Genomic DNA, 16,558 nt, shown 5'->3' on the forward strand with positions numbered 1-16,558 from the left:
ATTACTATTCTGAGCTTTTATTTTGAAGTTACTCGCCTGTGCTTTTATTTTTATATTTTGAATGCCCTTCCATTTATATAATAACTTTTATCATGTGACTACCCCTGCTCTTTGATTGTGATAGGACTACCCCACACTGTTAATGTGATCTGACTACACCCCCACTTTTATTGTGCTATGATTACCCCAGCATTATATTGTGATTTGACGTCCCCCACACTTCTGTGATCTGACTTTCCCTTCGCTGTATTGTGACATGACAACCCAAGACTTTTATTGTGATAATATTTATCAGCTCTGCTTCTGCTTATTATTCTACCCAGCACTTTAAATTTATTCAAAGATGTAATTTATATAACTCGACAGAACCCACACCAGTGATTCCCCAGTCTCTCTGCAATACCTCCAGACAGCTCTATTAAGCCAGCGTATTTAAAATGTGCTTGCTGGGACCTTTTTTTTATTTGGGCTTATCGAGGAGAAAAACGAATTGAGACACCAAACGTCTTTATCACAAACTCCAGGCACCGAGGTCACCAAACAGCAGCAGAAAACAGCAGTGAGCGCCACGTCGAGATGGGCTGCCCCTATAATTACTGCACACACTTAAACTGCCATGAGGAAAGAACCAAATTATTCTCACCCTCGGGGCGGCTGTCTTTGAACCTTCTTGATCTTTTGACCCCGTTTGGATTGTTCTAATCTTGCTTCTTTTTTTAGAATCGAGCCGTTTCCTTTTTTTCCGACTCACTCTGTGTTTTTATATCTCCTCCGTTCTGTAGTCAGGAAGCCATTCATTACCTCGATTACTATGACCATCAGGAGGGGGGGTGGGTAAAGCACTAGTGGAGATGATGAGGGGGGGGGGTGGGTAGAGCACTAGTGGAGATGAGGTGGTTAATGGCCCAGCCGCTCAGGGTGGGGGGATGGTGGTGGTGGTGGTGTTCTCTGTAGTGATATCTTGTGATGGAATGGAGAGCACCTGAGCTGCTGGGGGTCTACCCACTTGTCATGCAGGGTGCGTTGTGAGCTAGCCTGCGCTGCACAGCTAACGCTTAAGATTAGCTCGGAAGCTTTATCTCTTTCAGCTCGGAAACTTAATTCAGAAGCACTTGTGTGTATCTTTCTCCGAACCCGCTCTCCCTCTCTCCCTCTCCCTCCCTCCCTCTCTCTCTCTCTCTCTCTCTCTCTCTCTCTCTCTCTCTCTCTCTCTCTCTCTCTCTCTCTCTCTCTCTCTCTCTCTCTCTCTCTCTCTCTCTCTCTCTCTCTCTCTCTCTCTCTCTCTCTCTCTCTCTCTCTCTCTCTCTCTCTCTCTCTCTCTCTCTCTCTCTCTCTCTCTCCCTCTGTCTCTACCTCCCAATTCAATTGATTGGCCTAATTTGCATGGAAAACAGACCAAATGTACATTGACCAATCATAACAATTAAATTAAATCACATAAACAAGTTAAAATGATTCATGAATAAGAATATTATGTTGTACCATATAAAAGCAGTTAGGCTTTTAATTTGACTCACACAGCTTATGAATGTGTTTGTGCCCTGAGATCTGTTTGTGTATGAAAGGCACCACGGGCCTGCGTGTCGGACCCAGCTCTGTTCAGTGCTGTAGCAGGACGGGGAGCTGCTAATGTCACTAATGGAGGGCTTGTGTGGGCGCATTTGTTTGAGAGTGTGCATGCGTTTGAGTGTTTATATTTGAATGTATGTGTTTGAGTGTGTTTTACGTAGGAGTCGATTTACATCCCTAGAAGCCATTCGTCAGTTGGATTACAACGAAAGCATGTGTCTGACTCTATTTCGCTCTTTCTGCACCTTTCTCCCTCTCTGTCTCTATTTCTCTCTCTGTCTTTGTCTCTCTCTCCCTCCCTCTCTCCCCCCCCCCCCCCCCCCCAGCTCACAAGAGGCTTGACCAGGCTGACCAGAACGGGGGCTGTGACAGAGAGGGTAGCAGCATGGGCAGTCGCTCCAGTTCTTCAGGTAATACTACTTCCTGCTTCTTTGCCTACTTCCTGTTAACCCTAACCAAGTTCACACACACTCGCCCTCAAGACACGTCAAGATGGATTCAGGACAGGACTTTCATGTTTGGTTTTGTTAAATTGCTGACTCTGCTGCTTTCATCAGGCAATTCAAATTGGTATTATTTGTGAAGCAGTTTCCTGATTTTGTTATTTATGCGTTTGCTTTCCAGGGTATCGTTGCCGTCCTCAAGAAAATGGTTAGTCTAAAACTAGATGGAGCTGACGAGACATACGACAGTTTAGATGCTGTCGTCTTTCTCGTCGTTCATCTCTCCCCAAGTGTTCCAAGTTAGGGAAAACTAGTCAGATGTTAAAGCTTCAAATATATTTCTTTAACCTTAATAATTCAATTATTCCATTTGGTTTGTTTCAGCACACGTTGTCCTGAAGAACAGATACAATTAATTATTACAAGTAAAAGTAATTACAACTTCTGAGAATTTGCTAAATTAGAGAATGTGCAAGATTCTATCTTTCTAGCTAACCTTGTCTAAACTTTTAAAATGAACCGCTCTGCTCCTCGCCTCCTCCCTCTCCCTGTTCTCTCTAAAGCCGTCTTAAAGCTTGTATTTGAGTAGCTAAGAGAGTGAAAGTCCTATTTATTAATTTAATAACATCCACGGCCACATTCAATCGCCAGCACATCCATGTAGCCGTGGATGCTATCACATCCAAGGCTACGTTGTTGATCAAATCCTGGGCCAATCACAGCTGTAGGTTGGCCAGAAAACGAGAACCCTCTAGAAAATTCTAGAATGGGATTAATCTGATTTCTCTGCAGAAACAATGAATCCTTACCAGTGGATACACAAAATAATGTCAAAGAACAAGAAAATCTTGCATATTTTAGTTAAAGTAAATAAACATTGACATTCCAGCATTAATTGTCCTATTATTCACTAGTACAACACTAGGGAGAGCGCCCTCTCTGGCAAAACACTGGTTACTGCAGCTCAGTCTGATTGGCAGAAATTGGCTGTTATGTAGTTAACTATGGCAAGGGACATCACACTACACTAATTGTGTTTGCTTCTAAATTTGGTGCGGTCTCTTGGATCTATTTCTGCGTTGCTCTACTTAGAGCTAGTCAATTATTGAGTGTGCTTGTTTGTGTGTGTGGGTAGTTAGAATAGACATTAGCCTTGGTTATGGGTATAGCAGGGTAGAGGAGGGGTGGTCTTGCCTCTGGCTGGTGAACTCTTGGTCCTGATTGGCCCTAGCTAGTGGTGGCTGGATTCTGATTGGCTGGGGACCATGGCTGTAATGGTTTCCGAGCTGTCTTGTGTATTGGTTTTAGTGGGATCCAATGCAGCACTTTTATTCCCTCTTTCCCTTTGTCATTTTTTATTTATATTGAATTGATTGCCTTCAATTGATATCAGAATGGTTAATTCATTTTTCATATAGTAGTTGATTATAGGTACTGTATATCCTTTGGTGGACGCTTTTATTCAACTGTTTTCCAATACTGATTGAACATATTTCGTAGTATGGGTTGCCTAATTGGGAATAGAACCTCTAAACCTGGCAGTGTTCATTCTGAACTCTACTTCTGTTGAGTTTTTCTTGATTAAAATTTTCTAACAGTCGAGGAAATTTTAAATAGAGAACTGTACTTTCTCTATTCTACTGTACTTTCCTTGCCTTGTGTGACCATTCAGACATTGAAATTTGTGTTTGGTGATTGATGTGGTATGATACAGGTCGCAATTGATTACCACATTTGGGTGCAGCCTTTCGTTGTCCAACAACGTCCAGCCAATCAGAGTGATGCTCTTATTCTCCTGCTCTTTCCCGGACTGGTTGGAAGTGAACATTGTTGTAGCAATGTCGATGATACACGCCACTGAGGTGGCTGCGATTTCTTTGTCAATTTGCAGATAATGACTCATGGCCTGGTGCCATGCTGGAGATCTCCTTGAGTGTGTGTGTGTGTTGATGGCTTGTTCAACCTGTATATTGATTGCTCAATCTGCAACAGGTGTGCAACTTCACCTTGCCCCAGATGCCAATCAGTCTGACTCGGGCCAAGTGAGGCTGCTTAAACCAACCATCTGCCACACACACTCCGCAATTGTATTCAGTCTATTTTCGGATCAGACAGTTTTGACTTCTCCGTTGATTGCTAAGCTTTCCTTGGGCGGCGCCATTATTCTTTGAAGGTGACATAGTATAACCCCAGGTGTGGTACATTCCCACTGCCATGTCAGAAGAGACCAATTTCAAAACGGCTTGTAATGGCTAATCACACTCACCTGGTGGTATAATATGTGACCTTTAACATCTGTAGACTTCGGCTCCCCCTGTTGATCATGAACTGAAACTCCCTTCCCCTAGCGCTGATGGGTCCTATCATTTCCTATTCATTTCTTGAAGAGGCTTTCAACGGGCCGGAGGCAAGCCTGATCTGCAGAGAGAAACCAAACCTCTCTGAGATCACGACGGTCTCCCCATGCTAATACCTCGCCAGCGATTAATAAAGGGCCATCTTGCCCCATGTTATGCTATTATTAACCAAACGTCCCTTCCTCCCGGGCCCTTTGCGGTTCCAGGTTCCCTGAACACCCGCCCCGGCGGCGGCGGTATGGGCGGTGGCGGGGGCGGCGGCGGGGGAAGTGGCGAGGACCGCTCCCCGGAGCAGCAGCACCTGCAGACCCCGTCGGTGATGGTGGTGGACAGCTACCCCGAGGTGGACAAGACGCTGCTGGTGGAGCGCATCGTGAGGCTGCAGAAGGCCCTGGCCCGCAAGCAGGAGAAGATGGAGTTCATGGAGGACCACATCAAGCAGCTGGTGGAGGAGATCCGCAGGAAGACCAAGTGAGTGGGCCAGGAGGTGTTGTGTGGAGGAGGAGGTGGTGGTGTGAAGGAGGGGGAGGAGGATGTGATGAGGAGCAGGGGGCTGAGGAGATGTTGGTGGGAGGTGATAAAGGCAATGGGGTCGACCGTTCAGGGAGGAGGTGAGGATGAGGCAGAGGATGAGGAGGTGATAAATGGGTCTTCTTGAGGGAGTTCTCTGACACATCAGCGTTCGCCTTAAACTGCTGACGGACAGCGGAAGGTTGCACCACGATGAACCAGCCGCCGGGACCATTGGGGCAGGAACGCTGTGTGATTAATTGATTTCACCTACAGGGACTGCAGTCTCATTCATAAAGATGCAAATGTATGCTAATTCCCGGCTCATGTAGCAACATTGGCTAATTATTTGCAGAGGTAAGGGGTTGGAATGCAGTCTCAGGCTAATCTTGTTTTGCGTCCTCCTCCTGCTCCCCTCCTCTCCTGGGAGTGAGGCTGCAAACACTGCTCACACCTCCTTCACTCTCCTGACACTCGCCTCGCGCCATCGACAGTGTTCTCTGAATGACCTTGAGGAGCTGCTGTGGGACAGACTCGGCAAAGCCTTGCACCCTCCGCAATACGTCAACCATTCCTGCATGCACACATTCACGCACGCAAACACACACATACACATACACACATTCACTATCTCACACACATACTCAGTCTGTGTCGCAGCCACACTCAAACGCATACACTCTCTCTCAACACGCACACGCACACACGTGATCGGGTGATGTAAGGCGGTCATTGAGGGGGGGGGCGGGATGGGGTGCGTGATGGTCAAGGGTTAAGGGTGTTTGTCTCCCGAGGTCTCTCTTAAGGGAATGGGTTCTATCTCAATGTACCAGATACGCGTCAACGGTCCATGCCCCTGAATGAGCAGAGTGTTTGACCGTGAGTCACTCTGAATGAAAGTGTGTGCTATGTGGTTGAATGGAACATGGTTGTGACTGGGGTGAAATTCTCTCGCTGAGGGTTGTTGTTTTTTTGTGTGCATCAATACTGTCCAGATCCCTCTCTCCCTCAGGGCTGGTAAACCTGAGCTCTCTCTGTCTGGGACTGGTTAACTCATCTGGTTTAATCGATGTGTACAGGGATCATCTGCTTGGTAGTTTAATAGGAATTAAAGAGGCTTTTAATTAGTATGTGTATCGGTTGAGTCTGTGCTGCCGACACACACACACACACACACACACACACACACACACACACACACACACACACACACACACACACACACACACACACACACACACACACACACACACACACATTTATCCCCTGACCTTGATGTGCACACTTTCATTTTACATTTCCCTCCGGTGCTCTCGCTCTCTGTCTCGCTCTTTTTGTCTCTCTCTTGCTCTCGCTCTTATATTAATTTATCTATATCCATCCCCCACTTCTTATCACGGTGTTCAAACCGGTGTCAGCACTCGGTAACCCGAGGTCATGCATAGGGTGCTGGGGGTGGTGGAGGACGTGCTGCATCAAGGTTCCCGTGGCAACCCCACACCCATCACATTAATGGCCCCCGGTGAAACAACAGAGACCTGGCGCAGGGCATCCTATCACCTTGTGGAGGGGACTGCAGCGGGCCAGGGGGAAGCCATGGAGGAGTGAGAACCCTAACTGTATTTATGTATTGGTTAAAGAAAAATGCATTTTCACACTTTCACAATGCTGAACGTGTCTGGATAGAGTCCTTGTTTTTTTAAGTATTAGAGAGGATACAACAGTGTGCCCTGAAAAAAAACCATCTTTCAGTTGTTCGGATAATTATATGTAGTTTCTGCTCTCGGTTTGAAAGTAATTCCACCTAGACGATCGTAAAAAAACACCTGATATACATGGCTTTTATTGTGGAAGGCTGGACAGGATGGGGGTCTTATCAAAACTAAATGCATGTACAGTTTAATTCGCAGAACAATGGTGTCCTCTTTGTGTGCGGTGTGTGGCGGGTCTCCTCCTTCCAGTCGTCTGGCAGCCTGCCGTCGTCTCAGACTGAAGCCTTTAGCCGTGACCTACATTGTGGCCTTTATAAAGCAAGAGGACGACTCCCCCCGGCCGACGCCGCTCTCGATATAGACCCGGGATCCGCGGCCCTCCATGTGGGTCTGTCCTTGCTGTCATCCCAGTGGGGGCGCGCTGGGAACAGCAGCCCAGGCCGTCCGTGAGACGGGCCGAGGTCAGCCCACAGATTGGAGGGACATCAGAGGACACAAGTTAAGAAACGTCTCGTCCTATAGGAGCTCACTGCTATTCATCTGCAGTCGCTTGTCGTTTTTTTTGCTTGAGCCATACAACCAACATAAGCTCATTAAAAGTTAACAAACCGGGAATCTTTTTATTTCTTTATATATCATAAATCTGCTTAGTCAGTCCCTGTGTTGAATGGAAAAGGTATAAACTGAGTCTCTCGCCATTAATGGCCTCTCTGAGCTGCTTCTTGTTCTTTTCTTTTGGAAAAAAACACGGACGCCCTAAGAATCCAAGCAGCTCTCTGCAGCGAGAGGCATGAGAACAGATGGGAATTTTCTGCTCGTTAGACTGGAAAATGCTTTTTCCTCATCCGAGACTCCTTAGAAGCCTTTGGGTAAACCTGCAGCTAACGATAAGTAAAGTTGTTGCACTAATCGGCTGATCATTTGGTCCCAATAATAAAAAGTCACCAAAGCGCATAAAAGGTGTTCATTGTCTTGTCCACTTGTCCGACAAGATGGCAAGTAAAAGTCAAGTGTTCATTGTATCATTTGATCAATGAATTGATTCGTCCTTTTAGCATTCGTTAAACCTGACACGGTTGGTATGAAGTCCTCTGTTTAAATGGATGAATGCAAAATCAAAATGCTTCAGGCAAACATACAGACCTGTATGTAACATGTATGTTACACAATCAGGGGCAGACATGATTGTGTTTTTATGATCTCCCGGCTAGCAGTGAACACTTGAACAGATATTGTTCAAGTGTTCGCTGAATATCGTGGAGCAGTTGTTCGCAACCCCAATCGACTTTGGGAGTGGGAGTGTACCACTATATTGTCATCAAGACTCTTTGGCCAAAAATATATCTTAATATTAATTCACATGCAAGGCTAAGCAAAGAGTGCTAGTGCCCCCTTCACCCACAATCACTATTGCAAGAAAGCCGTGGCCAGTTGGAGACAGTCCTTGAGCTGCTTATGCTCCATCTGTGTTTGTTGACTAAACCCATAAAACATTACAATGGAAAACATTACAACGGATAACAAATGATGGAAGGCACAAAACAACACTTAAAATGTGTCTCTCAACCTGCAGTGGTACACATTGACAGTGCTGTAGAGACGTGCATACATTGGCTACCCTTGAACTGATCCTGCTTACACTCGATCTGTCAACTCTACTCCCTTTCTCACTGAGCATTGGACTGTAAACAAGGAGGCACCTAAAGGATGAGGAAGTATTGGCAGATAGTGGGAGTAGCCAGGATCTAGAGTGGATCGATCGGTGACCACCCCCCTCCCCCAGGAGGCTTAAGCCATTTGAGACTGTTTAGCCAATAGATTCTGAGAGTGGGTACATTCGGACGGAATACGTCTAATTATACTCCTGTCAAAGACATCTGGTCGTCTTTATATAATGGGAAGTTGATCGTCATTCAAATGAACACGCATATGATCCTCCTCCCCGGCAGGAAAGACCAAGCAGGCACGTAGCCCTGCCTGCCGGCTCTGGGCCCCGCCAGTGACGAAGGGAGTGCACACCTGCGGAGGCTACTCAACCGCACATAATTCAACATGATTGGAAACGTAGAGTCAGAACACCGTGACAAGTCACTCAGCCCCCATCACCGACCCTCACTGGCGCACCGAAGCACTGGGTCTGTGTCACTCAACCTTCCCTTTACAAGGAGGTGAGCAGGGCAGACCGGAACAATGACCCCACCCCCCAACACCCTTCTAGTCGAAAAATATCGACAGCCACTCTCCCTTTTGGCCGCAGTTGGAATGAGGTCAAGCAAGCGTTCTCCTGCTCTCTCTCATCCCTTTGTCGGCCGCCATCAAGGCTGGCCCAAGGGCAGATTGAGAGTCTGCATCTGGGGAAGAGATAAGGACAGTGAGCCACTTCAAAGCTATCCCCGCAGTCTCCATGTCAGCCGAGCCACCGGACCCCCATTGGTGGGCTTCGACGTTGAGGCTGTCATTGATTGGTTCTTGTAGTTGATTTAAAGCGGCCACCTTTGTACTTCCTCAGGATATGATAGGGTGTTTGACTCAGAGCGTCATGGCTCTGGGCTCCATCCCACATAACGTCAAGTCTTGGGCAAGATGCCCTAACCCCTACTTACTCAAAATCGTGTGCCAAAAACTGAATAGCAGTTGATGATTTAATTTGCGAAGCTGTGTATTGACGGAGCCCCCCCCCCCCCCCCCCCCCCGTCAAACGATGGCATGCTCTTTAAACAGTCTTTAAATAGTCTTTGTCTGGTAAACGTGTCCTTACTTATTTTATTTTCCATTTCCATTAGTCGTCCATTTACCCACTCAACACACAAAGAGGCAGCCTTACGTCCATAGGTGGTGCTCACTGGTTGGACTGGTTCCATAACCGAGGGAGGGGCCTTCCTGGAGCTCAAGGCTGCATGCTTGTTTCTAACCCTTAGAATTCACCGCCACCACCCCCACCTGTCCTTGCATGCTTCTCATTCCAGCGCCCCGCTTCACCTTGTTTCTTTGATTTTGTATTTGTTTAACCACAACACTGTTGCATCGGAGCTGGGGTCTCACTGGGGGACCCCAACCACAAGTGTAGTACGAGGTAAGTGTCGTTCCCTGTCTTCTGTCTGTGTGGCTGATGCGAGTGGCTTTAGTATACTTCCTGCAATGTGCAAATTCAACGGCTAAGGTCCATTGTGGCCCGCTACGATCCGATCTCTCCGCTTACCGGAGATCCACGCCCCACGATGGCGCTAGATGGATCGCGGGGATCGTAAACTACCGACAAGGTGTTGAAGAAACCTACATATGAACCTATGTGCCGTTTCAATGTGATGCAACACTTTTAGGTGGACAATTTAGGTGTTTTTAGGACAATTTAGGTGTTTTTGCCATTGAAACTTGCCTACTAACTATTTAACAATTTTTAACACGGTCACAGAGAGCTACTCGCAAGTAGCCAGTAACACGTTGCCTGAAATAGTACATGAGATAATTGTCCACTCAGAGCGGATGTGCTGCAATGTCCCTCAATTTCAGACAGCTGCGATCAAAGCGCCCCTTTGGGTGCTAAACTCTTTGGCATGAGCAAACGTAATTTCCCTTTGCACGTGAAGTATACTCAGGCCTTAAATGTGGGATGGAGACTTCCGTCTTTGCGGTGACATAGCGGTCATGTTTCTGCTTTGCTTCTGTAGATTTTGTCCACTGTTACTATTTTTAAGTACGTTGAGTAGATGTAGCTGTATTGTGTGCAGGGGTGGGGCTTTTATTTTGAAATGCAAAGACCTGGCGGATTTTGAAGCATGTTGCCCCTAGAATGACCTGTCTTCCTCCCCTGTTTCTTGATAATTAGAATTTGTATGCCGTCTGTCCTATATATGGTACGCCCTTGACTGAATACATGTTGTAGAGTTTCTGCACGGATGCACAGTGGGTGACCAAAGATTTCAGATTAATGCATGGTGGTGCTTCACTCTTCACTTCTTACCACCCCTTCTGCCACAGTCCACCGCATGATAAAAAATCATCTGTAAAGTAACCCTGATGTTGGTTTGTGAGGAGGAGAGTAGCATGAACCCACATTCTGCTTTGCTACGCATGAGCGAGTTCCCTACTGCTACTGTTCGCTATCGACTTTTGTTGCTATTATTTGGAAACACCCGGCCCCTCTCATATATATATATGGGCTTGAAAAGGGAGGTGAATTTACAAGGCGGTGCTGGAGGAAACTGATGGTGGGTTATTGTTGTTTATGTTGCTCTGTTTGATTGGAATGGCACACTATACCACGGAGACACAGAAACAGGAAACCTACCAACACATTTATATTATAGTGACCTCTCTTATTATAGATAATAATGCTGTTGTAGGGTTCCTTAGTGTGACTGAATGACGGCCTGGTTTGAAACTATGAACCTGCTTAATCTGCTTGTTAGCGCAGTAGGAGCTGCTGTTGTTTATCTGTTAAGCTCCATGCCTCCAGCTGAGAACCCTCACCTCTGCTACACACACCCAGACCCCAGCTCAGCTCCCTGGGCTGTCTCTGCCCCGACCATGTGGTTCTCATTTGATCTGAATACACTCACGCATGCATGTACAGACACGCCTGCATTTATACACACACACATGAGCACAAGTACAGAGATGCACCGACGCCCGCACTAACATGTACACACGTTCGCCCACATGCACGCACACACGTATACATACCTCTTGACATGTAGGTATATTCACTGGAACACACTCGCACACAGTTTCACCGTCATTTATCAATGGAAGGTTGACTGAACATGAGTAAATAACGCGTAAATAAACAAATGTATAAATACTAATTAATTTAGTAATTAATTTAGGCCATTTAAGAATGAAAAAATAAGGCTCTATTCCTCCCACCCCCTCCCTCTCTCCCCCCCAGGATCCTCCAGAGCTACGTGCTGCGGGAGGAGTCGGGGGCGCTGTCCTCGGAGGCGTCGGACAACAACAAGGCGGCCCTGGGCCGGCGGGGGGGCATCATGGCCTCGCTGTACACCTCGCACCCCGCCGACGCCGGCCTCACCCTGGACCTCTCGCTGGAGATCAACCGCAAGCTGCAGGCCGTGCTGGAGGACACGCTGCTCAAGAACATCACGCTGAAGGCGAGCGAGACGCACGCACACGCACACACACACACACACTCACACACTCACACCCCGACTCGGCCAGTGGTTTGGTGGAGGTTAATCCACACTCTCTCTCTGTAATTGCCAATCATGGACCCATTCACATGCACCACGGTGGCGTTATTGCGAAAAAGGCAACGCTGATTTAATTTGCATCAAGGCTGATTATTGACGGCTCTAGAATGCAAATAATTGGTTTAGCCAATCAGCAACAGGTATGCAGCCCGCCGCCCTGCGTCGTCGCTCTCCACCTTGCCGCGGTCTCCATGGCCGTGATACATGGGGCAGAAAACGGAGGAGGCACTTATTATTCCTCAACACTATAGTAGTCAATTACTTTCATAGATCCATTATTCTCACTGCATATGTTGAGCCCCGTCACGTCAGTCAAAGTGGTACTCGGTATCACTCAGTGGTGCAATTTATCTGTTCTGCTAAATTATACAGTGACGGGTTGGTTTTATAGGACACTGGAACGTGACATTCACGTGTATTTATAGTTTGCACGTATTTTATTTGTAGGACGGAGCTCTCTGTCTGCAGACAGACATCTGCTTAATTGCATACATGTTTAATTTTAATACGGCGCCTCTAATATAGACAAAATGGGATGAAGTTTCAAAAGATGACCCATATATCATTAAAGTCTAAGTGAAAGCCCCGTTTCAGCTGGAATCCGAACACGTGGGGGTTCTATGAAGGGGGTGCATGTTACGACCCACGGCAACATGAGGATACTTTTCGAGTACTGTTGTTGTTTATAAGCATTATGATGAGCGATGTTGCATATGAAATGCGGCACGCACACCGTGGCTTTGTATCAGATATTTCCCAAGAAGCTTAACCCTCACTCGAACGCTGGTGCCACAGGTAAACCGCTGCACACACACCATTGTGTTATACTATGTTAGGTGTCCAGGCCGCCTCACCCCCATTGAAGGTAATAATCCTCATTGAGGAACGAGTTGTGTAAGATTAGCCTGAGGAAAACTCTTTAGATGGGTGTGTGAGTCCTAGAAGTAGAACCGATAGAATGCACTGCAGCACGATGCTAACGGTCTGTATGTAAAGGAGAAGAAGAGCTCTCCTTAGTGTCTCCAACACCTGGGGGACGCTTTCCTTTTGTTTTGAGTCTCCTGGGGGCCTAGCAACATCATTAGCCTAGCCTAGCATCTGTGCTGGCAAAGTTCTGATGAAATATAACGGCATTGGAGAGCAATGATCCTACTTCTCCGTCCCATATAAGTGTTTCAGTGTTAACTCTGTGCAGCTGTGTTTAACAGCGTCTGTTCTCCTCCTCCTTCACAGGAGAACCTGCAGACGTTGGGGGCGGAGATCGAGAGGCTGATTAAACGCCAGCGAGAAACTGAATCCACCGTCCGGGGGAAGTGACATCATCGTGTCACAGGAAGGAGCAAATGAAGGACCACGGGAACTCTAGGTTTTCAAATCCCCCCCCCCCCCCCCCCCCCAATTTTTTTTTGAAGGAAGGAGTTTGAACTCTGGACTCTGGAATCCGCGAGGCGGAAACGCGAGCAGCTTTGAATGTCAGCGCTCATAACAGCCGCTTGTCCAATGGGATGCTTTGATTCCCCGACCGGTGGCCCATCCCTGTAGCCCCGTCCAGCCTTTCTGACCATTCCTATCGCTTTCAGCTGGTTTTCAGCCTTCCAACGCATGTAGCTAGCTCTTCTAGCTCCAATTCCTCTCTGTCTTGAAGCGCTTGAGCGGCCATAATGAAATTAAATGTGAATGTACACTTCCAGTGCGTTCTAGAAATGGTCCTAACTACCGATGAGATCTTCCCGTAGAACAGAAGAACAATTTCCATTTTTTAAATGTGCGTCTTCATCCAAGTGTAAATCCCATCGGCCAATCGCCACCTGAGCTCCAGGGTGAGTCCATGCTGGAGATGATGTCATCATTTTACCACATTATTGTAATTATTATTTATTCCTCATCTGCTGCCAAACAACGCCTCAAGTATTTCAGAAGTCTACTTGGAGAAAATCTAAAATGATTTGAAGCAGTAAAAGTAAGGAAAGAATTCATATGCACTTCAACTCCCAGAAGCCCCATGGGGACTATAGTCAAACCATTGAAGAGTTCCCCCCCCATCTGTCACTCTTGTCGGAAACCAAGGGATTTGTCTGCCCAGGGTCCTAAAGCCTGTATGTTTGTGGCCCCTGGTGGATTGAAGTGACATCGGAGGTCCCTCACTGTGTGTTCTCCAAGCAGCCCAAGGCACTGTTTTCAAGTGTCGGAAGTCTCTTACTTTGAAAAACTCCTTTCAATGGCATAAATTTAACACAAATCCAAGGTCTGAATGTACGTCTGGTCTTCAGTAGATCGATTTTGAATGTTATTTAATTTATAGAGTGACCTTTTTGTTTTAAGTTAGGTTTGAATATATTTTTTTAGTTTATTGTTTTGAGAATCATGTGATTCATTTTTGGGGGGCTATAAGTGCTTGTTGAGATTTTTTTATTTTATAAAAGTTGATTCCTATATTTCATATTACCAAGCCTTGATCGGGAACCCGTATATTTGGGAATTATTGTTATTAATTATCATCTACTTTCAGCAGAATTAAGAATTTGTGAGATTAGCATCTTCCTAGTGATGTTAGGATCATGTTGGCAAAAACATTAGCATCATGTTAGCAACCTCATCCACTTAATTTATTTAAATACCATTAGCCATACCCTTTATTAGCTTTATTTAATACCCCATAGACATTGCTAGCTGCCAAATGCATCTATCCTTTATGTTCCCAGGGAATGCCTGTGCCAAGAGTGTGAGGCTAAACATTTCAAACAGGCCCACCCACTCCATGAGTGACATATTGTTGTAGTGCGTCTCCCCATGCCGGACCCTTAGTGAATTTAGTGTTGCGGGATAAGAGGGAAAAGAGTCCTGTTCCTCTCGAGGGACAAGGGACGGCCAATGAAGAGGAAGCCAACGGGAATGCGACCAGGGATAAAGTGCAATGCCTTTTGCTTTAATAGTTCTTCTGCCCTTTTCTTGTCTCATTTTGTTGTAAATGAATCTGTAAAGTGTAATTATTTTCGTCCATGTTGTGTGTGCATGTATGGTATGTTTGTATGTATGTATGCTGTTGTGAGCGTTAGCACAGGTTACCCTTGACGGGACTGTTAGCATCCGGTTTCTGTCCGGTGCTGTGGTGAGCGGTAGCATAAGCAGAAGCGTGAGCTAGCCTGTCTGGGGCCGAAGTGTCTCTGGTGACGGACCCCCGCCACCAGAGGTCGTCATGGACGTTGGGTATGAATGTACACGCATATCAACGCACACTGGCCGACGGTTGTGTGGATCCAGTCACACATCCGCAGACCCACCATGTACAGGATCTGCTCTCTCTCCGGTGGTTAGGTATGTGTTCATTATGCAGTTCCCTAATGAAGCTCCACCCCCTGCGAACTGACAGCTGGTTGTGGGGTTCTTAATTGATGTTCCCCACCCATATGGCTCAGGTGGGAAGGTCACCTTTCCGATGTGCTGGGATGGCTTCATCAAGCGATATCCCGCAGTCCTGAAGGGTTTATCATGTGTTTGTCCTGAAGGGTTTATCATGTGTTTGTCCTGAAGGGTTTATCATGTGTTTGCCTTCAGAACACACCTCCTCTACTCCATCCTCTGAAACCATCAGCGGTCCCAGTGCTGAGAATCCCTTATCAAGTCGTCCGTCCAACAGATTCCCCGCTCCTCCCTGGCATTTAACGATAAAGGCAAGCATTTGGGATCGGAATGCACCTGATCTTAAGAGGAAAAGCGGTTGGAATATGGAATTCTGTCGAGACCTTCATATGTTTTGAGAATGAATATGGTCTACATATTTGATCCTTCTTGTGTGTGTGTGTGTGTATATATATATATATATGCATATATATATATATATATATATATATGTGTATATATATATATGTAGATAATCATGATGGATTATTACAGTCTTGCATAGTAGCAGTGCGACAAACCAAGTTATGCAACTTATGCACAGAACCTCTGTTGGGTTGGAAGCGAGTTTCTGGTTCTCTCCCTGCGTGGTAAGACTCTGTAGGACTCTGGAAACTGACGAATCCACCGCTCGAAATCCAAGCCATGCATTGTTTTGTGAAGGAATGCAAGAAGAAAAGATATTCAATGTTTGAAGTATGCGTGGGTTTGAATCTGTGACTTTAAAGAGCCACCAGACACTGACATTAAATCTGCACAGATGGCGAGCCCTCTGGTGAAAATCGGGTCATTGCAATATAATATTTTACCATATATGCCATTAAAATTAGCCAGTGCAGTACCAGTGTTTGACCAGAGGAGGCGCCGTTCACGCTGTGTGGCTTTAATTATGAAGTTTCAGTGTTTGTATACTCTTGAAAGTCCTGTCAACTAATGTCTCCTCTTCTGCCTCGTCATGATTCAGTTGTTTTGTGAGATACCCAAACTGTGATTAACAATATACTTTTGTGTGTGTGTATATAACCTGTACAATGCTCCTATCATTTTTAGAAATACTGATTCTGGATTAAATTTGTACATGTGGTGTTTCCAGGGAATAATAAAAAAAAAAAGTCTCTTAAATCGTCTTCATCCAGTTCGATTCAAGACCCTGAACACACACACACACACACATGAACACACACACATGGATGCACTTGCACAAACCCCCCTAGGTCATTGAAGCTCCTAATTTCGACTTTCCTTGTAATACTATTATGCGTGTCAATGATGGCCACCATTGCACTCCTAACCACCCCCGGATGCAGGGACGTGTTCATGCTCTCTCTTAATTAAGGGAGTTTCTCTTCCAGGGTTCGGGG

The 16,558-nt window shown here is 46.2% G+C and overlaps 1 protein-coding gene across 2 annotated transcripts in view; it reads left to right on the forward strand.

The window, feature by feature from the left end:
- The window catches only part of ccdc186 (coiled-coil domain-containing protein 186), a 41,174-nt gene extending 24,855 nt beyond the window's left edge, over window positions 1-16,319 (forward strand). The window contains exons 13-17 of one of the 2 annotated variants that reach the window (XM_030339943.1): window positions 1,896-1,979; window positions 2,194-2,220; window positions 4,576-4,840; window positions 11,480-11,699; window positions 13,032-16,319. In XM_030339943.1, the coding sequence (XP_030195803.1) occupies window positions 1,896-1,979; window positions 2,194-2,220; window positions 4,576-4,840; window positions 11,480-11,699; window positions 13,032-13,115 (680 nt within the window). In that variant the 3' untranslated portion in view covers window positions 13,116-16,319. The remainder of the gene's footprint in view (window positions 1-1,895; window positions 1,980-2,193; window positions 2,221-4,575; window positions 4,841-11,479; window positions 11,700-13,031) is intronic. The other variant, XM_030339944.1, reaches the window with a different exon arrangement.
- Window positions 16,320-16,558: the final 239 nt, after the last annotated feature.

Source organism: Gadus morhua, chromosome 18, assembly GCF_902167405.1.
Source record: "Gadus morhua chromosome 18, gadMor3.0, whole genome shotgun sequence".
In the NCBI taxonomy this organism is placed as follows: domain Eukaryota; kingdom Metazoa; phylum Chordata; class Actinopteri; order Gadiformes; family Gadidae; genus Gadus; species Gadus morhua.